The sequence below is a fragment of the Camelus bactrianus genome, chromosome 4 (assembly GCF_048773025.1).
Source record: "Camelus bactrianus isolate YW-2024 breed Bactrian camel chromosome 4, ASM4877302v1, whole genome shotgun sequence".
NCBI lineage: Eukaryota > Metazoa > Chordata > Mammalia > Artiodactyla > Camelidae > Camelus > Camelus bactrianus.
Window position 1 is genome coordinate 24,437,581 of NC_133542.1, and position 27,477 is coordinate 24,465,057.

At 38.9% G+C, this 27,477-nt stretch overlaps 1 protein-coding gene and 1 long non-coding RNA gene across 2 annotated transcripts in view; one reads left to right on the forward strand and one right to left on the reverse strand.

The window, feature by feature from the left end:
* The window catches only part of LURAP1L (leucine rich adaptor protein 1 like), a 43,893-nt gene extending 29,286 nt beyond the window's left edge, over nt 1-14,607 (reverse strand). Inside the window, exon 1 of the mRNA XM_010972702.3 lies at nt 13,576-14,607. Within this exon, the coding sequence (XP_010971004.2) occupies nt 13,576-13,890 (315 nt within the window). The 5' untranslated portion in view covers nt 13,891-14,607. The remainder of the gene's footprint in view (nt 1-13,575) is intronic.
* The window catches only part of LOC123613592 (uncharacterized), a 430,490-nt gene that overhangs the window by 152,164 nt on the left and 250,849 nt on the right, over nt 1-27,477 (forward strand). The window lies entirely within an intron of this gene.

Genomic DNA, 27,477 nt, shown 5'->3' on the forward strand with positions numbered 1-27,477 from the left:
AGCAGGAAGACGTGATGTAAGTCATTGATGATGACTGCATATACAGAGGAGGGAGGAAGGACAACACGTATGTCCCATGACTGTTCTTGTTGTTGAGAAATGCTCACTGAAGTGTCTAGAGGTAAAGTAATCTCATGTCTGCAACTTTCAAGCTGAAGAATGTTTAAGAAGTGTGTGTATGTGTTTAGGGGGAAGGGAAAGAGAGGAGAGAGAGGGGAGAGCATGATAAGGTAAAGATGAAATGTTACCATGTGGGAGAATTCGGGTGGGGGTTATGTAGTGATTTTAGGTCCTCTTTTTGTAGCTTTTATGTAAAGTCTAATGTTATTTTACAATAAAAGTGTTTTTTTTTTTTTAAACCTCCACTTGGAAGTTTTTCTGTGGATGATATAAATAAGAAATATGAAAATTAAAAGCAGCAAAAGTCCATGTAGTGTAGCCTCTTGGAAGACGGTAAAACCAATGCTTTGGGAAAATGAGTACTGTTTAAAAGTTCAGGGGGTGGGGGGGTTTAGCTCAGTGGTAGAGCACATGTTTGGCATGCATGAGGTCCTGGGTTCAATCCTCACTGCCTCTGTTAAGTGGGACTTTTTTTTTTTTTTTAAAGATTCATTAAACAGGCTTTAAAAAGAAAATAAAAGTTCATGTAGGGATAAAAAAAAATTCAGAAGGAAACCCATAGAGTTGCTGGTTTAGTAGTAATACTAGAATATTTGATGGCCATTTTTTGAACTTTCAAAGATGAACCATCTTTCAACTCTAGTTACAAATTAAAAACAGAAAACTGGGTTGATTCCTAGAAACCCCTTCCAGCTGTAGAATCTTACATCAAATACTCAGGAAACCTAGCTTTTCTCGTTCTGTCAATCTAACATACCCTGTGGACATGGCTCATGATGTTCACTGCAAGTTTGCTCACTGCCCCAGACACCTTGGATACGAGTGCCTGAGTCACACTGTACTCCTAGGTTCCCAAGTCTATACTATATGCCAGGAGTAGTCAGAGAAGTAACGCCCTGACAAGCAGTGCTACCCAGGAGCTATGGTAGGCTGCCCAAAGAAGTTACTATTTATTTTCATCCAAAACCACATAGACTGTATCATCTATCCATATGTATACTATATATTATAAATGGTGTCTTTTTTTCTTGTAAGTTCTTTCTTTTCCCTCTGGAACTTCAAAACCTCATTCCAGGGTAGGAAAAGAGGATGGCAGAAACTAAAATGTGCACTTTCGTTGCACATCTGTCAGAGAAGAAAACAACACTTTCATTTCTGTGTTGCCAGTTCCCCGCTAGAGCACTGGCTCCTGATACTGACAGTATCTAAGGATAGAGTAGGTCCTGCGACCGAGAGGAAACTGTGCTGCATTACTTCCCAGTGGAAAGAAAAGTCCATCCTTCCTTCCTTCCTTCCTCTCCCCCTTCCTCCCTCCCTCCCTTCCTTCCTGTGAAGTGTTGCAGTAACACATTGTAAAGATACTTTAGTCTTTCCTTAACCAAGGACCTAAGATCCAGGGGACTGGGCATGGCTGGTGCGAGTCAAAGGAGAGACTGAGGTTCTATGTTGCACTCCAAAAAGGCAGTGTTGCCAATGCATTCCAAACACAGCAATTAGAAACAAGACTAGGTGTATTTTAATTTACACATTAAACCTGAGTCCCCAGGTAATTGCCTGGGCATTAGCAAAACACAAGTGTGGATTAGTCATAGCCTCTGCCCTCCAGGTGATTACAGGGAGGGACAGAAAGACAGTGAGCAGTATTATTAGCCAAGTTGAAATACATAGTCTTCAACATGACACAGTAGTAAAGTGACCAGTGAAGTCATGTACGTAGAATTTTGTCAGACTTTCACCTTATGGAAATCTTGAGCCCCAGATACTTAGAAATATGTTTTAAATAATCATGTGCTTTTCCTGCAGAAAGACTTTTGCCAGTAAACAATATTTAGAATACCATTAAATCATTTAGTTTTACAGCATGAGTATAAAATCACTGATCGAAGTGATTAAATTGATGGCTCTTTTGAGTTTTATTTTTTACAATACAATTTTATCATCACTGTGTAAATTGGTAGAATGCTACAGTATGGTTTCAGATTCTTACCCGTGAAATACTAAAAAGGGCTTTGTCGTTAACCAGTTATTTCTTAGCATTTTCTGCATTCTGAGCAGTGACTAATTTGCTCTCTAAAAACCCATGTGAACGTCTATTAGAGACGTAATATTTCCTGGAAGGAAGCATAAGGCAGGAAGGATAAGGCTCACATGAAGAGGATGTGGAATGTTTTGTAAATATTTCTGAGAGTAGTCTTCTACTCCTTTACCCTCTTGTGGTGGTTTTGTCCGTGATTAGCATCTGTGACTAAAATCCTGAAGGGTCAGATGGTTTTTAATTCACCTTACTCTGCAGAAAGGACTTTCCAGAGTTGACGTGACGAGTTCTTAATTGGCACTAATCATTCCAGGTGTTGCTCCCTTGCAAGGATGCTTAATGCCAAATGGAGGAACTCAAGTGCAGGTTGCGCAGGACAGGAAGTTACTTTATATGTAGCCCTGCCCCCCACCTCTTCTAGGAAGTAGAATAAAAGAACGGAAGATAAAGATGAGTAATATGAAAACTTCTAGTCTCATCTTTTCCTATAAGTGTGAAAGAGTTAATCCATTAATCAAACAAGAAGGACAAAAAAAACCAAAACAACAACAAAAAAACTAATGCTTCATGAGTGCTTACTATTTAGTAGGCAGAATCCCAGGTACTTCGCATGTTAAACTCTTGTGCTTGAAGACACACTGATGGTAAAAGGCAGAGATGTGATTCCCTGAATTCAGCTTTACGTATTCTAAAGCCCATCCTCATTGTTTTTTAAAAAAATTCTTTTTCTTATCAAAATACAATATGTACTTCGTGCAGAGAAAGTGGCTAAAACAAAAAAACTCAACAGGAAAATTTTAAAATGTCACCCATAACACCACCATCTAGTGATATCACTGTTAATATTATGGGATATTTGATTCCAGCCTTTTGTTCTAAGCATGTATATATCCATAACCATTTTCTTATATAATTTAATAACATAATTTTAACATCTACACTGATTTCTATGCAGTTAAATAACCCACTTACCCTTATTGGTCATTTAGATTATCCCCATTTTTTTCAGTCATACATAATACCAAGGATACACACAAACTATATTTTTATACATACTCATTTCTATTTCTTTAGGATAAATTTCTATATTTATATTACGTACTACTGGTACCAGAATTGTTATGTCGAGTATTTTCTTCTATCCCTTTTTTTATTACAGCGTCAGGTTTACCTCTAAAAAGGAGCTTTGCACATACTCTTCTGGCAGCAGTGCAGGAGAGTGCCCGTTTCTCTCCATCCTTGCCAGTACATGGCATTGCCATTCTGTTTTTCATTTTGCAAGAAAGTCTTTTATTTTAGTTATTTACATATAAACCTAGGAGAAATTCATCAAGCTTTCATTGTATTTTATACCTGGCAGAGCTTCCATCTTAAGCTATAAACCCATAGCTTGTAGGTACACAAGCTGGAGTTGCTTTTTTTTGTTTTTTTTTTTTGTTTGTTTTTTAACCCCTTAATGAATGATTTTAGAGTTTGTCTTTTGGTGAACAACTGGAATTGCCAATTAACAAGTATAATGAATTGAGGTGTCTGAAAATGGAATGATCTGCCTTGGGAGCCAGTGAAGTCCCCATCACTGAAGTTCATCCAAGGATGGATGATCAGTGGGTTAGGGTGCCAGTGGTCTAGGTAAATTATAAAGTTTCTTCCTACCCTAGGGTTCTACAATGTTCTTTTCTATTTCTAGATTATTTGACTCTGTCTTTTTTGCCTTATCAACTGCAGTATTTTTTATACAAATAGAGTGACTCTAACTGCTATCCTTTGCCAGTAATCTGTCCAATGTAGGAGAATTATAAGTTGTATTTTGAAACTATGTATATATATATATTTTCAATACTAGAATATTTGCTGAATCTAGAAAAATAGCTGCCACATGAGCTCCTGAGTCTCAATTTTAAAATAACACACATATACATCCACAAATATATGTGTATAATTATAGCTAAATATATGTAAGGAAATATAGGTATGCTTGTGTATGTTCAGAAAATTTCTAGGAATATCCAAAAATTATAATTCATAGTAGTTGTCTTCAGGGATTGGAAATTAGGAAAAGGAATATGGGGAGTTTTGTTTTCCACTTTAGATTCTTTTGTACTGTTGGCATGTTTTAATAATAGCATGCATATCAATTTAAACATTTTATGAAATTAAGGGAAAACCTGGGAACAAAATTAACTCCACATCAATAAGGAGCCAGCAGTAGCTCTTTGTGATTAAATTCTCAGCAGAGGAACTCTACAGGTATTTCTATGAATTGAGCAGCCTTGAAAGTTGGACTTTATCACCACGAGGAAGGTCTTTCCTTCTCAACTTTGGGTTCAAGCTTTGTTGGGTTAGCACCAAAACAACAAATCAGTGTAGACAAATGTAGTTAAATGTCTTTTGCAAAAAAGAAAAAAAGTCAGAGAGACTGTTAGAAGAATAGCCTGGGATAGCAGTCTTTGAGTTGCACTAGATATATCTCACTGTTTGGGCTGTGGATGTTAAATCCTTTTAATGAGTTTACTGAGGTGGTACTAATATAACAACAGTTTCGTTCTGGTCGCCATGTATATGGAAAGTCAAAGACTTAAATTTGGCTCACTTCAGGTGTCCTAATTTAAAATACAGAGAAAAAAAGAATATTCCATACTTTCAATTACAAGTGTGGATAATCCTGGTCATTTTTTTTATATGAAAATAAGCCATATTATCCAGAATGTTTTTTAAAAATTAGAAACTGTTCTGCAAAAGCAATGGGATGCTGATAGTAGAGGGGACGTAACCATGAATGTGACGTGCTCCCTAGAACTTAGACTTGAAGGAAGTGATTATCCTCTGAAAAGTCTGAAGTCAATCATAAGACATCAGACATCAAGATTGAAAACTTACCCAAGAGACAATCCAATATGACCAGCTCCTGATTGATGAGATTAACATTTTGAAGGATAAGATGTGTCAGTTACAGCCTATGCTGAGCAGCAGTGGACATGGTGGCAGGCCAACCAGGACAGTTAAGGGAAGTGGCTGTCCTGATGCTGCCAAATGAAGTGCTGGGTCCAGCAGTGCCAGGACACGATCAAATTCCTATCTCACTCTTGCCCTGATGCCTCGCTTGACCAGTCAGCTAACTTTCCATGACATGGGCCTCCAGGGAGAGGGCAAATGCGTCAGTAAAACATTATAATTCTAATTTTATATATCACTTTCTTGTAAGAGTCAATTTGAAGGATATTAATTATTTCTCCAACTGACGAATCCAATATTCTGATTATATCTGATCTCTAGGAATAGAATCTCTCTTGTCATCATGAGCCTTCCGAAGTCTGAACAAATCTAAGATGGTTTTGAACCACGAGGACTGAAGGCACTTTAATTTCTTGGGTGGCCATCCTGCTTTCTCCACGTGGCATGGGTCAGCTTGTGCCATGTTAGCCTTTTGGTCCAAGTTTTAGCAATTTTATTGATACTGTCATTACCAGGAAAAAAACCTCAATAAGGTTATATTGAAATGGTATGTGGTTGGGGAGAAATACATCCCAATTTGAAGACTTAACAACTTCTTCAACTGAAGAGTATGTCTGATTAAGTCAGACGTCTGTGAATGGAATTTACCTTTTTAAAAGAACTACTGAATATTTGGATAATCATTTAGTATAAAAAGCAAAGTAGAGTCTTATCATTTTCATTAGTAACTAGTTGAGGTTCATATAAGAGAATTGACAGAATAAGATAAAAATTGACTAGACAAACGTGTTTTAAACTCTATCAGGAATCTGTTCCTATTACCTAACACCCCATGGTGTCTACCTCATAAGTGGGTAAGGAGTGAGAATGAAATGGCATAATACACGAAAACTGTTTACACCACCAACCAGCATATTGTAATTATCCCGTAAATGTCAGGTGACATAATAAAATATTATTATGTAAAATTTAAAAAATAAAATCCAAACACATTAAAATTATGTAAGTGTATATGTGCATATATATGTGTGTGTGTGTGTGTGTATGTGTGTGTATATATATATATGCAGGCAAAGACAGAAAAAGACCTGAGAGGATTAATGCACACTGTCAGCAGTGGTTTCCTTTGAGGTAAAGAGTAATACAGGGGAGGTGTATTGGGAGTAGGTGAAAGGGACTTTTGCTTTTCTTTTTATAATATGTGTATATTTATGAAAGTTTTATAATAAGAGAACATACATTTAATTTTTAAAAAGAAAATAATACTATTTTTAGTGGAATACTGAAAGACCCACTGGTAGTTGCAGGGTGAAATTACTGTAAAATATGCATTAACAATAAATGGCCATAATTTCTAGTGCTTAGAGACAGTACAGTTTGGGAGCAGTTTGGATCCAATATACAGCCAGTGGTTCTTGTTTGAATGAACCACTTATAGTCACCTACTCAAATTACTTAACCCCTGTAAGTCATATAATTTCCTTGTCTGTGAAATGAACATTGTAATAGCTATATATAAACATCTAGCCCAATAGTTAGCCCTTTCTTAAAAAAGGATGAATTATTCAGGTTTGATTTTAAAGTCTAAGACAGACTTTTGAAATATGTTTGAAAATATATTTTTTTCCTTTATGAAGTCTAGAAACAGCTTACACTGAACACAATTTGGATCACTATGTTCCAAGCACACATCTGGGAAGTCATGGCAGGTGTCAAGATTCCCAGTTTCTATTTCTCCCTAGTGAGTTATCTAAGATCCAAGCTTTATCTTGAAGAGAGTATTTCAGGAAACTAAAATGCTACTAGTAGTAAGCTTTTAAAACTCTGAAGTTGTGAACACAATTGAGCTCCACTACTGAGCTCTGAGTCCTGAATTGGTTGGGGCAGGGGATTCCTCACTAGCAGCTCTTGCGGGGTGGGATGTAGATTTTATGGAGATCTTGGTGATAATGGCAAAAAGAAAGGGTGTAATTGCTGGAAACCAGCTGGCTTTTGAATATGTTTATCCAAATCTTCAGTGTTCCTGAGACAGGTGTCTTTAGTTTTTGGAGGGCTTATGGTAACTACTCATGCAGTTTAACATGTTCAATGGTTTTAAATTCTGGAAGAAGATCACATATGTACATTGAATCCTGGGTGTCTGCATGAGCTTCAGGGTACTCTAAAGGATGAACTGTAACAGCACAGTCATTTTTGAAGGCTCCGATTCTGACCTCAACCTAGCTCACCCCCTTACTATCTCAGTAGTCTTAAGCATTAATAGTAAACCTCAAAGCTTTATAAAATAGTTGTGAAAACAGTGTTTATTTAAGGTTATTATGAGATTCCAATGGGATCACATATAAATGTTAAACTAACACAGTGCCTTGCACATAGAAAAGCCTCACTGATAAGTAACCAAGTATCAGTCTCAATTCCTCAGACTTCTTAAGCTACCAGAAATGATGTTCCACAATTCTTTAATCTATGCTAGTATGCTCTGCTTACACTGAAGCTGGGCAAAGGCTGTATATGTTTCTTTTTGGTTTTTGTGTGGAGACGTGGCCTCTGTGGAAAACCTGACCACATGGGAGGCTCTATGATAGTCAGTCTGGTAGAGGAGGTGCCCGTACTTCCATCAGTCCATCTAGGACCACTTGTGTGAGACCCTCAGAACAGCCACGTAACCCACATAAAACTCATTACTGCTGTCATCACCCTTACTGCTTTTCAATGCATGTGTAAGGACCAGTGGATTTTCTTAGATTATTTTGTAGAATGCTTACAATGCCCTAATAGAGATGCTTTTATCACTATTAACGGAAAGCCGAGTCCTAGAGTGGTGGTATAACTTGGTTCCTGCCACACACCAGTGAGTGAAAGAACCAAGACCAGAATGAGGGCCACTGGGAGTTGGACAGGCCCTCCTGCCGGGAGGATGGGCTAAAAGTCTCTTCAAGGACAGGGTTCGAGGCCTTGGGAGCCTGGTGGGCCCTGTTGGTTTGTTTGTACCCTGACTTGCTCTGGGCTTGACTGGAATCCCAGCTTGTCTGATTCCAAAGCCTGTGAAGGTTATGCCAAACCAGAGGTCCACCACTTGAGTAGTGAATAAATACCCTTTAAAGTAAAACAAAAAGGAACGTTCTTCATAGAAAAAACAGACAAAAATAACAAATTCTCAGGGACCCCAGAGACTCCAGCCATGAATCCTAATTTCAGAAGTACTTTCTTAAAAATACTGAAGTTTTAATATGTGGAAAAAGTCTTTTCATTGTGGCTCATCCCTATAAAATAGAAAGTAATATATATGTTTTTAATGCTACCAAGGAAGTAAACATGATCTTTTACGAGAAGTTAAAAAATTCTCATAAAATTTGTGGCCTCACCAGATCAGAGCAGTAGGTCGGGCAACTTGAGGGGAATGGAAGGTAATTGTTTTCATTCAGCATACATTCCTAGGGGCAGGGCAGGGCTCCTCAGTTTTTGAGTATGTCTGTTTTCAAGTTATGTATAAATACTCTCAATTCTGTGTGCTTCTAGCAAAGTAATGTTACTACCTTTGTCTGCACTGCTGTCCGTTTCGAGCCACAGTGGAAGGGAACATGTAGCAACTAGATTTATTGGGTTGAGTAAGTCTAATAATAACATTCCATGCACAAAATGACAGAAGAAGCCACTGTTTAGGAATCAGATTTACTCATCTCCTTGACGTCTTTATCCCTAATATTAAGCCCTTAATTTGCATAGTTATCAGCACTTTTAATTCCTTGTACAAGGCACATTTGCCCTGAGAAATCTGCTCAGCTTTATCTTGGAATATCAGCACTTAGATCTGATTTCCACTACAGGATCATGCACCTGCTGACTGTTGATTTGTAATCTTTTCTCTCGCAGAATTATATTCCCATTTGATCTTTTCAGCTATCCTGTGAACCCATCAAGGAAGAAGCCTTCCACTTTACAGCTTCTCAGTATATCCCTAAGGGTTTTCCTTTCATTTTTGTCCAATTAAAAAAAAAACAAAACCCTAAATGATAAAATAGTAAAAATAGTCTTGAAACTCTTACAGAGCAAATGACAGAAATCGCCTAGCCTTTGACATGTGCAAAGCAATTGTGAAGTTAATTTAATGAAATTATGATCTCTATTTGAGGAAATATAACATAGCTTTTCTTTTTATTACAAAATAGGCAAGCCATTTAATACAAGGGGAAATGTGGAAAAGATCAATAAAAATCAAGTAGAAATCTTTCCTTCTCAAAAATTTTGACATCTTAGTTTATGTTCTTCTAGTATCATTTATGTGCCTTGTATCTATGGGTGTTTGTGTCCAGCCCTGGGTTTTGCCTAGAAAACTATTAAAGCAAGAGGTGAAGAATTGGGTGGGGTATTTGAATGCTTTCATAGTAAGACAAGATCAGTAACTAGTTTGAGACTGTTTCTCTCTCCCTATTACACAGCTGCTGTGCAAATATATTGTTGCTAAAATATGGAAATCAGGAAACAGTATCTTCAAATTAGTTATTCATAATGGCACTGCTTTGACCATTCCAACATAATACAGAATGGACTAAAATCTAGAATGGGGCATTAATAGGTAGGATACACCTCATTCTAAACTCTACTTTGATGTTCTGAATTATCAGGAAAGGCGAACTTGGGAGGGTGCATTAGATTGTTTCTAACGCCAGGCTCTGATTCTTTAGTGATTGCCTTTATAGTCTTCTGCATTTCAAATTCTGTCCAGAGTAAACTGAGGAAAGTAATTTTCACTCTCAAACTGGAAGTATGATATGATATGGACCTACTGAGATAGCACAAAAATCCTTTGACCATCTTGTGAAAGGAAAGTGCAATATGAAATTTATTAATAAGTGGTAAACATAGACTTTGACAGAGACTGTTCACACTTACTAGAAAAATATTTTGGATATTATGAGACCTTCTAAAGCTTAGAGTAGTATTTGATAAGTAATGCTTAAAGTCTCATTCTTAAGAAAATTTTGTAAAAGAAGTCTGTATAGACAGTGGGATACGACATTCAAACGCAGGACAGGACCTCCCAAGACTGACTTTTTAAAAGTAGGCATTTTGTACTATATTCTCAAGGTCTCGAAGCAGGCCTGGTACACTGTAGGCACTCAGTAAGTATCTGCTGATTTTGGAATAAACCCATATCTGAGACAGCCCTTGACATGCATCCTGATAGCTGCTTTTTCTTGGTTCCTCAGTACTCTAGGGACTGCTGGCTTATCACAGATTTATAAGAACTATATTGCATTTTGAAGAGAAATGATTGGGATGCAGATGGTAATGGGGGAAAACACAGGACGTGGAGTCAGATATGAGTTTAAATGGAGATTCTGTTCACTCATTAGCTCTGTGACCTTGGCCTGTTTTCTCAACCATCACTAAGACATAGTCATCTCATTCACAACATGTGGATGAAAATACTTCTTTCCCAGGATGACCTCAGGCTCCAACAACATGACAGATATTAAAGCACTCAGTGAACTAAAAAATAGCAAACAAATATGGTTGGGCAGACTTTGTACAAGAGGTCTGATATCCTTTTTCCAATTTCGTTGTAAATTTCCTGTGTGGATCCCTGCATTTGCTTATTGTGTGGTCAAATTTCCTTATGTCTAAAGTCAAAATAAAAATACTTTACACATTGGGATGATTTGCTCCCTGTCTAAAACACTCCATTGTTTACCTTGAATGGGCCTCTTGTATCAAATATATGCCTGCAAATTTTCTTCTCCATTATTTTTCCTTTCCACACCCTTTGTTATGTGTATGTTATTAGTAAGAGTTTCAACGTTAAGAATGGCCACAGAAACAGTTTTTCACCCCACTTCAATCTCAACTTGCTTCCTCTACACCTGCACCTCACAGACCTCAGAGAGCACTGGTTGTAATATTTATAGATAGGAGTTAAGGAAATGATTCATAAAACCATAAAAGGAGACAAGAGAGACAATGGTAAAATCACGTGTATGTAAAGAACTAGAAAGGTAGAGATTACATCCATGCAAGTCTGTACTGTAGTGACAATGGTATACACATCTCTTCTGATAGATAAAGAAGGGAGGCTTCATTCCTGGAAGTCGCTAGAAAGTCTTGTACATGACTAAGGTGTTTCTTTGGAAGGAGTTCTGAGGGCAGGACCAAAGCCTGATAATTCCAGACCATCCGGAAGAAAATGCTGTGAACAACTCAAAGTAATGAGCAAGAAATGTGAGATCATGCATATTACAAGGGGGCTGACTCATTGCGCAGGGCAGAGGGCAGAAAAGCGTCAAACTCACAGGGGCATTGCCCGGCTTCACTCCATGGGGATGCTAGGAGGAGACAGAACAGCAGAACTGCATCTGTTCCATGTTTATAACAAAACTGCCAAGTCTACATAAAAACAAATCTGTTGCTTTGCAATTATGCTGAAGCTGGGCTTTTTAGCACTTGCAAGAGTTATATCAAATGGGGGAAAACTGTCTCATTGGCAGGGGAATATACATTTTCTACCCCTTCCCTCTAAACTCTCATAGCCAGTGTTATCATTTGCTCGGTAGAGACCTTTATTAGAGTACAGAGCTGAACACATAACATCTGTTGTGGCAGAAATTCTCCTAGGTCCATATATAACTGATGCTTCACATAGGAAAAATAATAAATAGTCAATTTAGTACTCTGCCACTGCTGTTGTTACCATTTCTGTTTGCTTTTTTGAAGTGTATTTTTCAATATACCATAATCATTATACATAGCAAGATCTAGTTTGGGGAAACAGGTTTTTATTAACTCTGTGACATTTTCATTAAGAAAAATAGACAAGGCTAGAAAGTAGTTTTAGTTGAAAGTAACCAGATTTTTTTTTTACTCTACAAAATTCTTCAACACACTTGGCTTGATATACTTCAAATAATAATTGCAAATGAGTGCAAGGGAGTTGAAAGCCCTAAATAGGCTCTTTGACCTTTTCATTTTATATTTTGAGCCCTCAGTTAATGACCAGGTATAGTAAATGCTTACTAAATACTTGTTGAATAATACGTGTATATGCAGCTAAACATGTATACCATAATAAAATCATTTGCATTACAGATGTTGTATCAACACACACATAAACATATATACATATAGGTCTCCATATATATTTGCTTTCAACATCTGATACATTCTAATTGGGAAGAAAATGGATACTTAAGACATTAAAAACTTAAGTTCTTAAGTAGACCAGCTTAAAAGATCTTGAGAGACGTTTTTGGAGCCCTTGTATAGCTAGTGTGGTAAAAATTCTGAACATAGGACATGATCTCTGCAGAATGGCTTTTTGCACTAATATATTTGCCAAGATTACTTTATGCTGTGGAATTTATTCCCTCCCAGTGTTCCAACTTCAGAAAGAGAGAAGCTAGGGAAACACCTCTGGTTACTTCTTTTTCAGGCAAAGCCCCAGTCGGTAAGGTCATTTGTGTAGAAAATCCTTTGCACCATCCTCTGGGTGACTGAGGCACCCACTGCAATTTTCCTCTTTTCCAACCTGGTGGAAAATGCTGTTGTTTTGTGGTCATTTTCTTAAAAGGATTCAGGAAGGAATCATTTCCTCCAACCAGTTCATTGAATAAACTGAGGTCCACAGAGGTTAAGTGACTTGCCCAGGAGTTCATGGTAAGTAAATAAGTGTCTCTGTCTAAGTACATCCGGAATAACAAGTCTTCTCAGACCCTTACTAGTGCCATTGTCCTATTCTTAGACTAACGTTTGCAAACAGCACAGAAAACAATTGCAGACTGAGAACTTAGGGGGAAGGGTAGGAAGTGGTCATTAGCAAATCCCTGGGCCTGGGGATCACCTGTTCTTCTGGATCAAAGCAGTGAAACAAGCTATTCATAAGGACATTAAGGACGAATGGGCCATTGTTTCCTGAACCAGCTGTGGAGACTCAGCTCAGCAGTGGCCTAGGAATGGCTGGGCTGCGGCACCAAGGGGCGGGGGCAGCAGTGGTGAGCAAGGGAGAAGGGCTGCCGGGACCCTGCCGCGCCACCTCTAGGCAAACCAGGAAGTATTTTTGCAGTAAGTGCAATGGACCGAACCACCTTTTTGAACCGAAAGTGTGAATGGCGTACAGCAGGCCCCAGATGGGTTCAGTAACAGCAAACCCTCGGCGGGCTGGTGCCAGGGAGGCCGCGGACTTGCAGCTAAATGGTCAGAGTCCTGAGCAGCGGGTGGGCGTCAGAAAGTACACAGAGCCGGGCAGGCTCCGCTGTTACCTTAGCAAACCGAGACCAAGCGAAGTCACGGGTAAACAAGCCTCCCTGCGGCTGCCTCCAGACGCGCACCCGCTGCGCGCTCCTGTCCCCGGTGTTTCCCACGCGCCCAGCGCTCAGCTCGGTCGCCCCAGCCGCCCTGTCTCTGCGACCCCACCTTCGGGTCGCCGCGTCTTTCGGCCCGGGCCCCAGCTCCCACAGCTGGCGCATCACACTCACCATCTCTTGCCTGAGGAGGTGAAGCTTGGTTTCCAGCCTCTCCAGGGTGCTGGAGTGGCTACCTCGTGGGGAGCCAGAGGTTGGGGAGGACGAAGAGGAGGATGACAAGGATTGAGGGAAACTGCAGCTGCTGCTGCTGCTGCTGCTGCTGCAGCCTCCGCCACCGCCCCCGCCACCGCTCCCCCCGCAGGGGTCTCTGTCTCTTTCCTGGGGAACCGGCTCCTCCCCACGGAGCGAGCGCACTAGGCTCTCGGGTACTTTGCGCCCCAGCTTCAGCTCGATGTCTCTGAGGTCGGGCAGTGGGCCGTCTTCCATGACTTTTCAAGAATGGTGAAAATGGTAATAAAATGCTGCGGATGAGAGGCAGCGCGGCCTCCAAGGCTGCTTCGAGATCTGCGCAGCCCTCCCGAGACGAGGTCTCTATCCTCGGCAGGTCCAGGGCCCCGTCCGCTCCATAACCACCTGGCCTGCTCGGTCGGTATCAAGCCTGAAATCCGCACAGGACGCGGCGGGTCGCAGCCGCAGTTCCCGGGGCGCTGCGACTCCCACGACACTTAACTAAGATTATAGGGCCCTCTTCATCCTCTTCCTTTTTGGCCACCCCACTGCAAAGTTTAGTTAATGGATACTGCAGAGAGGGCGATATTGCAAGTACTATAGACCGAAAGAGAGGGAAATGAAATCTGTTTTAGCTTTATGGGGGGAAAAATTCACATTATAAAACTGTCCGTTCACATCCCAGCTCCGTTCACCAAGTGCCCATCTGGTACCATGCGACACAAAATAATGATGTGGCCACACTCCAGGGTCGTTTCATTTTCCAGCCATATGTCTCCAAGCTTTCGGAGTATCCTGGATTGTCAGAAGTAATTTCTGGTCAGGCATAGAGGAAGGAGGTCGGTCGTGTGTATGGAGGCATAAAAAAGAGAATTCTTTTAGCAGGAGTTTAACGGCTTCCTCGATGCGGCAGAAATACCCTTCTTCACATTTAGGCTGTTTGATCCAAGTCATTGTGTTTCTCCAAGCCTCGGAAACTTTAAACTCCGCTGGCAGGTGGACCAAACCCGGGCCAACCCCTGTACCGTATAACACAGGCAAGAAGAGCACCAGAAAATTTCCTACCCCTGCTGTTAGCAGTAGTTTCATCATCCTGTTTTAGTTGGGAGTACCTAATATACAGGGATTAGATTTTCAGGTTTCCAGGCAAAATTGCCTGGTAGCTGCGACTTTTACAACGGGTAACAAGTATTAGAGGCAGAAGGATGATTTTAAATGTAATGTCATTTACCCATCTCCCATCTTCCTACATGGCAAAAATTTACCTTTAGAAGCCTAATGATTTTGTACTACTAAAAAGTGGCATCATTTTACCAAAAGTTCAGTGAGAATGTATAACCAAAGTTAATTGTCTTACCAAATGTTACAGTATGTCACCGCAAGCGGATGTGAAGAATTAAATAGCCAGAATAATTTATATGACTGCTAAGGATAGTGGTGGATTTTAAAAGGAGGAAGTTGCAGAGATGATTTCACCTTAATTATGGTGGGAAAATATTGACCATAACTAGTGAAAAACTTGTCTTTCATAATCTGTCTATGTTTTTTGACTATTTAAGAGAAACCCAAAGCATGCCATCTTTGTTCATCTGAGATATTTCTACTGAGTAGGTTATTATGAGCTATATAGATTATAGGTTTGAGTCAACATTGAATTTGTGTTAATAAACTTCAAGTAGAGGATACTGTTTGCAATCTAGTAAACTCTAGTTTTGGGGGTTCCATTGGAATATTTCAGAATACAGGCTCTTCTTTCTGGGACAAGTAATTATTTGTGTTCTTGGTCCCTCCCAGAGACATTACTCAGGTTTTACAGTTAGAAGCACATAGGCAGATAGATCTCAGAGTTTGTTTTTAGCAGAGCCTCATCCAGGAAGCCTAATAATAGGAAACAGGCCTTCTGGATGCAATATTTCGTGTCAGGGAGAAAGGTGCTGAAGTTCTCTCATCAACATGTCAGACATTGTATGTTATATCTACTCTTAAAAAGAAATGAAGAAAATAGTTGTAAATTAAGTGACCCATTTTAGAGTTGGAACAACCATTTATGGAACCAAAGGAGAACAAGACTGAATCTTAACTCACTGATAGAAACGACATACTTTATTTGGAAATTTGGAAAACCACAGACTCATTCGATAAGAATTGTACTGTGACATGTAATTATGGAAGGCTTGTATTTCAGTAAGGAACAGTTTTGTTTTGGCCCTAAAGCCTTTACAAAGTTCAGCATAGGGCTGGCTAAGAAGAGTAGCTTCCAAATGCAGTATCTAGCTTGAACTTGAGAGTTTGTTGTCAAATTATCAATGTAACTGTACAAAAAAGGAACACCTCCTTTGCTGTGAGTCACAGACAGATACTTTGTATTTGATATGGAAGGTAACTCAAAAATAGAAAGCTTTCTTTTTTTCATTTTAAATTTCTGCAGAGGAAACTCCTCTGAGAGTAAAAATACGACCTTTACGTAAATTAATACTTTGTGTCAGTGCAGTATAAAATAAACTTTTTAAAAAAGCTTAGTTATGTTAAGCCTTTTGAAATTTCTCAGTGCTTTATGACATTTTAGTTTAGAGACATTTTGAATGCAAAAATGACACATGAGAATCACAGAACTCTTACTAGGCCTCTAATAGATGGTGTTAACCCTGTTGTTACTGCTTTAGATGGTCTGATCTGAGGACATTTCTTACCCAAAATGTTTAAAAATAAGGGTCTTTTTTTACTTTTGGGTTTTGAGAATGTTTTTTGTTTGTTTTGAAATTCTATGATAAAAAAAAAGATGGTGAGAAGTTTACCTAATGACTAACTGTTGGCCTTATACATCTTGATTTGGGAAATTAGTTGATAAGAACTACAGTAATGGGTCCAGGTTGGGGGCTTGGGGTGAGACTGAGGTCATCAACAAGAAGAAGAAGGCACACAGGGAGAAGAGAGAAAGAAATAGGAGGGAAAAATTATTCTGAGTAATTTTTTTATTATTATATATATATATATATATATATATATATATATATATATATATTTTTTTTTTTTTTTTGCTGAGCCCTCCTTCTGTGAAGTACTCCCTTCCTGCTCCTATTTTTCTTGTCCATCTTCAACCTTGTCTTGTTTTCTTAATAGCATTTGTTTAGCATTTTCCAGCAACAACCTAAACTCAGGGTATTTCCCCAAGTCTAATATATTGAAAGGTAAAATCATAAAAGTGGTTTTTATTTGTTTGCGGTATAATTTTTTAGACCCAGATTACTTTATTATCTGCGTCCTTTTCTGACTACATTATGTATGAGCAGGATCTGCCTTTTTTCCATTTGGAATGCCTAAGGAATCTAAGAATGGGTCTTCAACTTTAAGAGACAGTTTTTTCCCCAGTTGGATTGTGTTCACAGAGAAGGAAAGAGAGCCTCTTGTTTATCATTAAAAAAAAAAAAAAAAAAAAAGTAGCAGCTAATTAAATAGAAACATTGTTGAACTCAGATGACAGGTTTTAAAAGAATGCCTCAGTTGCAAAAACAGAGTGATGTGGTACATGCTTCACACGTTCACCCTTAGAACACTTCCTGGTATGAGACAGTCAGTGTTTAGAGCAAAAGTAGACTCAGCAAGACTTTGTGCGGCGTGAGTAATGCCACTCCTTAATCTGCTGCTGGCATTGTGCTTAAAAGAAAAAAACAAAGGCCTTCTACCTTCTCTCTGGCACTGACTGAAAGTTTACAGCAGTCCCAACTTTTGCTGGTGCAGAGTTCAAGGACTAGGGCAGAGTCTCTAACCCGAGACTCCACTCCCCACCACTCAGAATAGTGTCAGGCAGTTAACAGCCTCAAATTACCCTGAAGAATTTTAGGAAGTAACTACTTAATGGGCGTTAGGTTCTTCAAATCTTGATTTTAACTGTGTAGAGGTGCTGTTCCTAGAAATATTTTTGTTCAGCTGATGACATGCTTAACCAGGAAGGTGTCATAGAGAACTACGAATTGTTGATGTATCCTATCCATGCATAGTGGAGTTGTATGAATGATACATCTGCTAAAGCTACGAAGATCTTACACTACCTTTTTGTAGGGTCATTTAATTTACTTACAGTTTTGTAGCTGGGTTGGGTCTGTTTCACTAAGAAGAATGATCTGGTTTATTACCAATCTGAGCACTTACACATGTGTATGCCATGTATATCCCTCTATCCCTCTCTCTCTCTCTCTCTATCTGCCTGCCTGCCTGCCTATCCTGTCTGTCTGTCTATCTATCTATCTATTGGAAATCTCTCTCTCTAAGAAGGACAGAGCCTTTAAATAGTACTCTGATTGGAGCCTAATTAATATTTATAATCAGAGCTAAACACTTTACAGAGAGATTTACTAGACAATACTAAAAGTAGGTCACCAGGATCTAAGTCTGCCTTATCCCCTCTTCATAATCCCTGTCAAATCTCTCTGCCTCCATTGTTTGTAATAGAGTCCTTTATTTCCTTTTGCTTGCTCTCCTGAGCTCTGAATTTCTACTGAAAGGTGCATAGCAGGGCCCAGGAAAGAGATATCTTTAATAAAGTTAACCTTGGCCTGTTCCTCTGTATCCATCCCAGTCTGGCTTATTTTATAAAATAGACTTAGAGGTTATTTCCATGGAGTGCTGGTAAATTTCTACAATTAGCTCTTTGAAAATATAAAAATAACTGACTTGTAGCTTTTGACAGTTTTTGTGGTATAAATATTCCCACAATGACTGACTTCAAGCTACCAACGTGAGTTGGGGAAAAAATGGGCAGAGGCAGATCTTTTTTCCCCAATTATTTCCACCAAACAGATAAATTTGACATAAATAGCCTCAAAATCATAGCTTGTAGTAAAATATCAGCAAATAATTAGGAAGTGATGAGTTTTGATATTCATTATCTTTGTTTTAGTATAAACTTACATAATTTAAAGCCTATACAAAGTAGTTTTTAAAATCACGGCTGTGTTTGGCAATTGCTTTACAAAATTCCTAAAAATTTAACACACAGCTGCTGCAAACTGGTATGGACAGGCTCCAGTGTACTTCTGTGTTATAAAATTCTGGGGGATGACCATTAATTATCATTAAGAAAGGGAATAAAAACTCAAAGCCAGAGAAATCAGGGCAGTTTTAAGCCTAAGCATTGGGTAAAGTGGTAACTGGGGAAATGAGACTCAAAGTGAGAGCAGGAAGATTAAGGTTCATGAAACTGTGTGTTAGTTTCCTGGGGGTGCCATAACAAAGTACTGCAAATGGAGTGGCTTAAAGTCAAAGAAATTTATTTCCAGTTTTGGAGATGAGGAGTCCAAAATCAAGATGCTGACCAGGGTCGTGCTCCCTCTGGAGACTTCTAGGGAATGCTCCTTCTTTGCCCCTTCCAGCTTCCGGTAGCCCCAGGGGTTCCTTGGCATAACGTGGCATAACTCTAATCTCTGCTTCCATCAGCACCATGGCTGTTTGCCCTCTGTGTCTGTGTCCAGACTTCTCTCCTCTTAGAAAGATGCCAGTCATTTGGGGCTAAGGACCCACCCTAGTACAGTATATCTTAACTTAGCAAATTAAAACTGTGATGACTGCATCCCCAAATAAAGCCACATTCTTAAGTACAGTAGGGTTAGGATTTCAGCATATCTTGGGGTTAGGGGAGCCCAGTTCAGCCCATAAGACTGTGGAATGGTGTCCAGTCTTTCAGATGCACTTTAGACGTGAGGCTGTGAATAATATGAAAGAACTAGAATCTTCTTTTTATTTGGTACCTTTTTATATTTGGCAGTGATGTATGGCAGTTGCCTTGTAGGCTTCAGGCCAGAAGAGAAAGAGTTAACAGACTCATTCCTAATCAAGAAAAATGTATTTAAAATGACAGGCTAGCTTACCCCTTTATTAGGAATCACCTACGAGTTAGTTAATCACAGTTGTTAGCTTTATTTTTAAGAATGCTTTTATAGGCTAGAGAGCTTTGATCACAGAAACAGCCCTATTCTAAAATCCGGTAGTGTAGCCTTGGACGTAATTCGTATAATCCACTTTTGGTATCTTTCACCAAGTACCTTGACAATGACTCAAATTGGATTTGAAGTGGGCGCTAACAGTGTAAAATATAGACATTAAAATAAATGTAAAAGTCAAAGAAATATCCTATTTCTATGTCCTAGCTTGGAAGCAAACTAAAGAGTTTGGTTTGAAAAGGACTTGATAGATTTTACTACAAGTATTGATTTTTATAAAACACAAAAGCTAAGTGTATTGAACTAGAAACCCAATAAGGGTAGAAAAATGCAATGGTGAATTCTCACAGAGAGGCCAGTGTCCAAGAAATGTGGAAGGAACTGTGATTTTCCATAAGTATTTTGACCTGTGGATGGGATACAGACCATAGAATTCCCGCCGGAATGTCATGGCCTCATGTCAATACCCATTTCTGCCAATGTCTTATGACCATCTCAGGCCCTGTCTGTATTTTTCGACTTCTGATGTCTCCTTATTCTCAGTGTTACAGGTGTAGAAGGAAAGGCTGAAGTGCCTTTCAGAACTCGGGAGGAAGATAATGAGGAATAAAAGTTTTATGCATTTTTCAAATTGAAAAAAGATTATAAAAATTCTGTGCAAAGACATACATAAATTAGTATTATTTGAAAGTGAAAACTCAAGAACTCCACGTGGTTGAATTGCGTATCTTAGTCTCACTACTTAAGAGCATTACTCGACAGTTGAAAGTTAGCCTTCTTAAGCTAAGCTATTCACTAGCCTTGTTACATGGAGAGACAGAGAGAGAGAGAGAGAGAGGGCGTGAGAGAGAGTGTGACTTTCAGAAGTAGGCATGATTCAATGAGGATACTTTTGTGATCATGAGACATACTGAGTATATGCACCTTATATAAAAGTTAAACACTGTAATCACATCCTCAAAGTATAAAGGCAGATAGTTTCTGGTTATTATATCCATTTGATGAATAAGCAAGAACCTTTTTTTGAAGTAGAAAAGCAATTTTAAATCAGAGGAGCACAAATCACAGTGATAAAGTGGAGGAAACACGGAAAAAGCACTGGCTAAAGGGGTAGCTGTCAAATATAAAATGTTATTTTATGACAGACTCTTTATATATTTTGTATCATTTTATTGGCATAACCACCCAGAGAATCAGTTGTCACTAACCTTGCTCTCATAAGATTAATTTGAAGCTCCAAGAGGTGAAACCACTCACCTAATGTCCCAGTAGCATCGAGTGAGAAAACTGGGATTTGCTCTAAGTCACAGTTTACTCCCAAAGTTGTTTCCATTTCCTTCAGATAACTCTTTCAGAACTATTAAAGGGTCCACTGTAAACATATTTTTAAGAAACCAACATGGAGTTACTGCTTCTGATAGTTTGAGGGAAATTAATATTCCAAATGAGGTAGAGCTCAAAAATAAAATGGATTTTTAAAAAAAAAGCGAGTGTACTTATGGGAGATTCATTTACAGTGAATCATTAAGGGACATTAGGATGTTCTAGAAGGCTGTTCCCATTCTCCACCTTTGATTTCATATGAATTATCATGCCTTCCTCCAGCATGGGGGCTAGTGTTTGAGAATGAATCTGGCCCTGTTGGAGCCCAGATCTGAATACTTGCAGGAATTAATTCCTTGGTTCACACAATGATGGCCCTACAAGAAATGATGCACGCGGGGGAGCAAAGCAATCATGAAAGGGTGCCATGTGAAAGCTTGAGCAATAGTCAGCGCTGGGCAGAAGGTGGGTGACCTTTTGACCAGGGAGACCGCTCTCTCCCAGTCTGATGCGGCAGACGCCAAGGGCATGGCACATTCACCGGGGAAGAAAAAGCCCGAGGCACCCTGTCATTCCAGAAGATAAAAGGCAGCTGAGGCTGCCATTGCTCAATCTCTGCTCGCTTTCTGCTGTCTCCCTGTACCCAGCCCACGTGTTGTAGCTGGTTTCGCAGCAGCTGACCCTCCATTCCATAACCTTTGGCAGATTACCTTAGGCTATACTTTGGAAGTTCAAACACTTCAGGGTTTGGTTTAAGAACATTGCTCAATTCCATTTAAATTTCGGTATGCTGTACCGGGAACACTTCATATTTGGATTGAATGTCAGTCAGTGCTGGTCCTTAGCGGTTAGTGAAAAGATGTAATCAGAAATATCTGAGGTGCCAGAGGACAAGGTATGGTTTCGAAAAGAAAGGGAGGGAGGGAGAGAAGAAGGGGGGAAAAAAGCAGGAGTTGGGGGAGAGCTAGAGCAAGCCAGAGAGCACTTCTGACAGGTGAAAACCTCTGACAGTTTCATGCAGAAAGCTACTGTCACTCTGTGCCACTGGGCTACAATAGCTTCCAGTCACATTGGACAGCTGTGTAGACCCTGGGAGCAGAAACACCTCTGAATCTTATTCTCTGTCTCAGTTTTGGTTTTGTGCTAGAGATGATTTAGGGGAATAATGGCATTTTGAAAAAGACAAATGGTGATTACTCATAAGCAGGTTGTTACCCTCCTTTGCAAGAAAAACAGGAGGCGAAGCATTTATTTGCTTTCTTGTTTACTTACCTCACATTTCAAAACACCTGAGTTGTGACTGTATCTGCAATGAATTACACATGCTGTTGCAGTACATGTCAATCGGTAATGTTTTTAGGGGGCCAGTGATCAAGTTTTCAAATCAGGCAAACCATTAGACTCAGCAATTCATTTTCTAGGAATTTATTTCTAAAACGGTCATCAGCAATATGTGGAGAGATTTATTTATAAATTTGTTCAATACAAAATCCCAAAGAGAAACAACTGAGCAAGCAAAAGCTGCTAAATAAAAGTCTAGCTTAAAAGAATTAGTTGTATAAATTATGTATAGCTGGAGCTTAGACAACTCTGTAACGAAAGGAAGGTAATAGAAGACTACTTAATGACTTTGAGAGATATTGCCAATATGTTGTTAACTGAAAAAAAAAAAAAGGAAAAGCGAAAAAAATGCAGGTATCAGCCACCTGTTCACATAAATAAATTTATACATGCACATGTATATCTATCTACACATACATACATTCACATATTAGATGTACATAATGGTTATAGAATGTCATTTAAAATTATGCATATTTATCAGATAATGGTGAGACTATGGGAGTTTTAATTTAAGCCCTGAGCTTTTCTATTTTTATTAACTTTAAGTGTAATAAAGAACTCAGAACATTGTTTTTAAAATTTTTTAGTGCTTTCCGTTTTATTCTTAAATTATTATGCATATCTTTTATAGCAAGTGGGTTTTTTTTTTTTTTTACCCTAAAAAAAGAAATCAGTTGGAATATTTTTGAAGGGGAATCCTGGGGAATTTTCTAAATAGCCTCTGTTAATACTAAGCAGTAAACCCTAACTCTATACAGTGCCAGTAATATTGTCCCTCTCTGACTGTCTCATGACCAACTTGTGTTACCCTTCTCCCCAGTGAAGTAGGCTGCCTACTCTGACACAGTGTGTGATTTTGGAATGCCATCTTTAAGGAGGGGGCAAAGAAGAACTCTAGAAATTCAGTAGGATTATTGCCTGAGACAGCATGGAATATCATAGTCAAAAGAAGACTGCATGTGACTTAAAATAATGGGTGCTCTCTACTTTTAATAAGTGGTCTGGCAAAATTATCTTCCCACAACAGTACCCCTGAACTTTTTTTTAAAAAAAATTACCATTTCAATATGTTAACTAGAAAGGAATTCAGTCTGTGAATGTTGAGGAACTGTTTAGTCTGGTTTGTGTATGGCATTTTGAGTAGCAGATAACCAGATAGAGGGGATTGAGAGGTGAGATAACATGATGGGAAGGGGCCAAAGCCAAAACTGGAGTGTAGGGTCTTGTAGAGCCCTGTGTCCGGAGAGACAGATGAGTCTCTGAGTGTGTGTACCGGGGTGCGTGGGAGGGAGCGGGGGTTGAGAGGTGGTGGGTCACCATATGTAAGTGTAGGTGCTACATAATTTTCCCTGTGGCCACCCATGAATGTACATGCCTTACACATTCACAGTCTCTGGGTCACTACATCTGCAAATCTCAGTCTGTATGAAGGATTTCTCAACTCACAAGAAAATTGCATAGAGCCCGAACTCAGTGAACTCGCGTCACTAGTTAATATTCATGTCCTAAGCATAACGTGAGCATCGTAAATTGAATTATTTTTGGTTCTCATGTGAGAACTGGAGTCATCAATGATAAATAGTCATACCACAGAGTTTATTCATTTCTTTACTGTGCCATCAACTCCAGACAGATTCCTCAGGCATTTGGATCAGAGATTCATTAAAAGAATGGTTTAGTTGATATATAACCTGGCATTACATCATTCTGAATTGTGTATGAATAGGGATTATTTAAAAAAAAAAAAAAGATTTGCTAGTTTGCCAGAACGTAGTCTCTGTTTTATAGAATGTTGAGTTTCCTGGTGTAATACAATATCTTTGCTTTGTATTATGGTACCTTTCCAAATTATGTAAGTGTACTTTGTTTAAAACAAAGTGCATAAAGGCCAAATCATATTTGACTAAGAAGGCTTGCAATGCACAGTGTTTAGACAGGCATTTTTAGGTAGCTATACAAATATGAAGAGAGAACAGAAAATAATTAGATGAAACTATGTTTCACTCTGTCTTTTAATCAGTTCCCACGTGTACACCACCACCAAGTTTCTTTCCTCATTCTGGTTTCCAACTAAGCTTCCCTGTGAGTCTTCTGTTAACTTATTTTTCCAGCTTCATTTGAAGTTATAGTTTATTTTACTTCCATTTTCAATGACATAGGAACAATATGCGGAAATTTCCAACTGTAAGCATTAACTGCAAGAGTCCTTTCTCTGTTTCCTTTGACCATTGCTCTTTTCCGCTTCTGCCGGTCACTTCTCTCCTGCTTTCTCTCACTTTGCTCCCATTTCTCCGTTCCCTATCCTGCCTGCTGTTTCCCCTCTCTCTCCTGCTCTCCTTTTTTTCTTCCGTTTTCTCTCTTTTTTTGTCTCGCTATTTAGAGACTAGAAGTAAGTAGTGGAATCCTCATGCTGATTAGAATCAATCTAACACTGTGTCCTTTTACTAACGCTAGTTACCGTTTACTGAGTGCTGGCTTGTGTTTCATCAGATCTTCACAACTCTAGGAGGTAGGCGCTCACACATGCCCAGGAGACAACGTGTGGCTTAGCTAACTGCAGCCCTTTCCCTGTGGCCACACCGCCAGGAGCTGTGTTTTATCTCAAGATAAACACTCTTCTGTCTGATTCCAGAGTCCAGGCACTCAGCTTAATCATTACTGAATGCTTCCTCCCCCTTTAGTCAAAAATCTCTTGTGATTGGGTCCCTTCCTCCTGCTTGGTTGTAGCTCTCTGTAGGTCTGCTGTGACTCTGAGAGCCGTGCATCCTTGTCCTGAGCACCACTTTCTCCCTCTTTTGCCCATCCAGCGACCCTGTGCTTGTGTCTGCTGAAGCTTGTCCAAGAAACCAGTTACATGGGTTGAGGATGTCTTGTTCTTTTATAGTTAGGCAAATTCAGGTACTTGGTTGATGGAAGAAAGCTCGGCCAATCTTAGGATTTTTTTTTTTTTTAATGAAAATAAATCCTGTGTTCTGTGCAGGTTTGTTATCTTCCATCCCTTGACCATGGATACGAGAGAGTAACACTCCTCTGTAAGATCCTAGAAAGAGCAGATAAACCACTTCTGTATAGACCAGGCAAAAATGTATACCTCTTCCTTGGATCTCTGATGTATAATTTATATAAGATTTGATAATAACCGAGAAATCTAACAATCACTGTCTTATTTTATCCTCGCAGTGTGGTAATTATAGCAGGAATTTTTGTGCCTTTTTAATATTTTAGGAAACAAATACCCAGAAATGTTAAGTGACTTAATGAAAATAATAATTCAACATTGTAAGTACCTTCTCCATGCTCTGCACAGAGCCAGAGGCTTTGCTTGTTTTGTCTCCAGTATGATGCCCTTTCTACTACCTCATGCTGCATAAAATCATCATGTCTAAAGTTAAATTTGTCCTTTCCCTCAAACCAGCTATTTCTGTCCATCTTGATTTTAATCTATGGCCCCACAGTTGGTGAGCTCAACCTCTCTCATCATTTAGAAGTTTGGGAATATTTACTACATCTTTAATCTCTTTTACATTCAGTTAATCATCAAACCCTCCTGATATTTTTCAATAAAAATATGTCCCATTTTGGTGACTCGGCCATACTCCACATTCATCACTCCATAATTACATGATCACAATTGGACCTAAATGGATTTTTCCCTCTTTAATGTTTCCTCTCTTGTCTACTTTGCGTGCTGCTGTTTCCAAGTAATTTTCCTAAAAATACTTTTCATCATCTTAAGAACTTCTAATGACTCCATTGCCTCTGGCCTTGGATCTAAATTATTCATGCTAACTTTCACAGCGTGACCTCCACAGCGTGGAAAATATCTTACCTAGTCAACACAACGTCCCCTGCCACCATTAAGAAAATTTCTTGTTCCAGCTGGAATAGCCTCCACGTGGTTTCACAGACACGTACACACTCACTGCTGACTTCAGCCACTCTGCCTTTGTTGATAACGTCCTTGTCTAGAACATCCTACTTTTTTTTCCTACTTGAATTCATCCTTCAATACGCAGACTCATTCCTCCCTTCTTTCAGTTCTTCCTCACTTGCTACTTTCCTTCCTCCATCAAACCTAGTCATTGCTGCTGTGCATTGGGTATCATGCTAGGGCAAAAGTAAATGTGAAAAAAACTTGATCCCTGTGCTTAAGGAACTCAAGGTGATGTGAACCAAGTATGTGTGCAGCATAGCCTCACTCATACGAGTGTTGTTCCTGTGGTGGCTCCATTCCACGAATTTATACCTCACTGACAATTGTCATCATTTTTATGATAATCGGGGGAACAAAATCAGCAGTACATCCTGTGGGCAAAACAAAGCACCTGGATTTGAAGATACCATAAAGAATCATATATGGTTTTTGATCAAGAGACTTACAATCTAGTGGAGAAAGTAGCTTACATATTAACAAATTTTAAAATTTAAAATATGTATGATAGTTGACTATAGATTAAAATGTGGCTCAAATAAAAAGTGATCAAGAGAGGAAGTGTGAGCTAGAAAATTTAGGGAAGACATCAAAGAGTAAATTGAGGCTTTAGTTGGTTTGGGGGAAAAATGTGACTAACGGTAGTTGTTAGGTGGGGCCCCATGTTTCATACCATTTGATTCTATATTGACTTCTAGTACATTCTGATTCTTTTATGTCTGTGAATTCTGTCTCACCAACTTTCTGGTAAGCTTTTCTAGGAGAACACGTGATTTCATATGTTTGCTTTTATCTCCTAGAGCACCTAGACTAGGCCAGGGCAATGAAGGATTGTCAGTTGATGGTATACAAGCATTAAACCATACAGGCAATAATACTGTGAATTTAAGTTTATCACCATTGAGTTACTCATGCTTTTTACAACCCACCCAAGTTGTACACTTGCAAATTTATAGTTGTTAAAACCAATACATAAAGGGATTAAATAACCTATTATGTATCTTTCAGTAATGTTAGGAAAATCCTCAGAGTGACCTGAGATTAAAACACACACATCTTCCCAGTTTCCATTAAGATTCTTTGGAGGTGTCTGTGAGAGAAGATTATTATTTGCTTTTTAAATGCATCTATCAGCTTTGTAGAGTATTCACGGAGTTTTTGTTTTTGTTTTTGTTTTTAACTTTCTCATGTATACACACAGACCTAGTAGTAGAGGCTGACAACAATAGCGCTATTCTTAGTTGTACTGTTTGTCCTCATTAAATATTTCTGACACAAAGATGTTTCCAAACATTATTTTCTGAACCATGC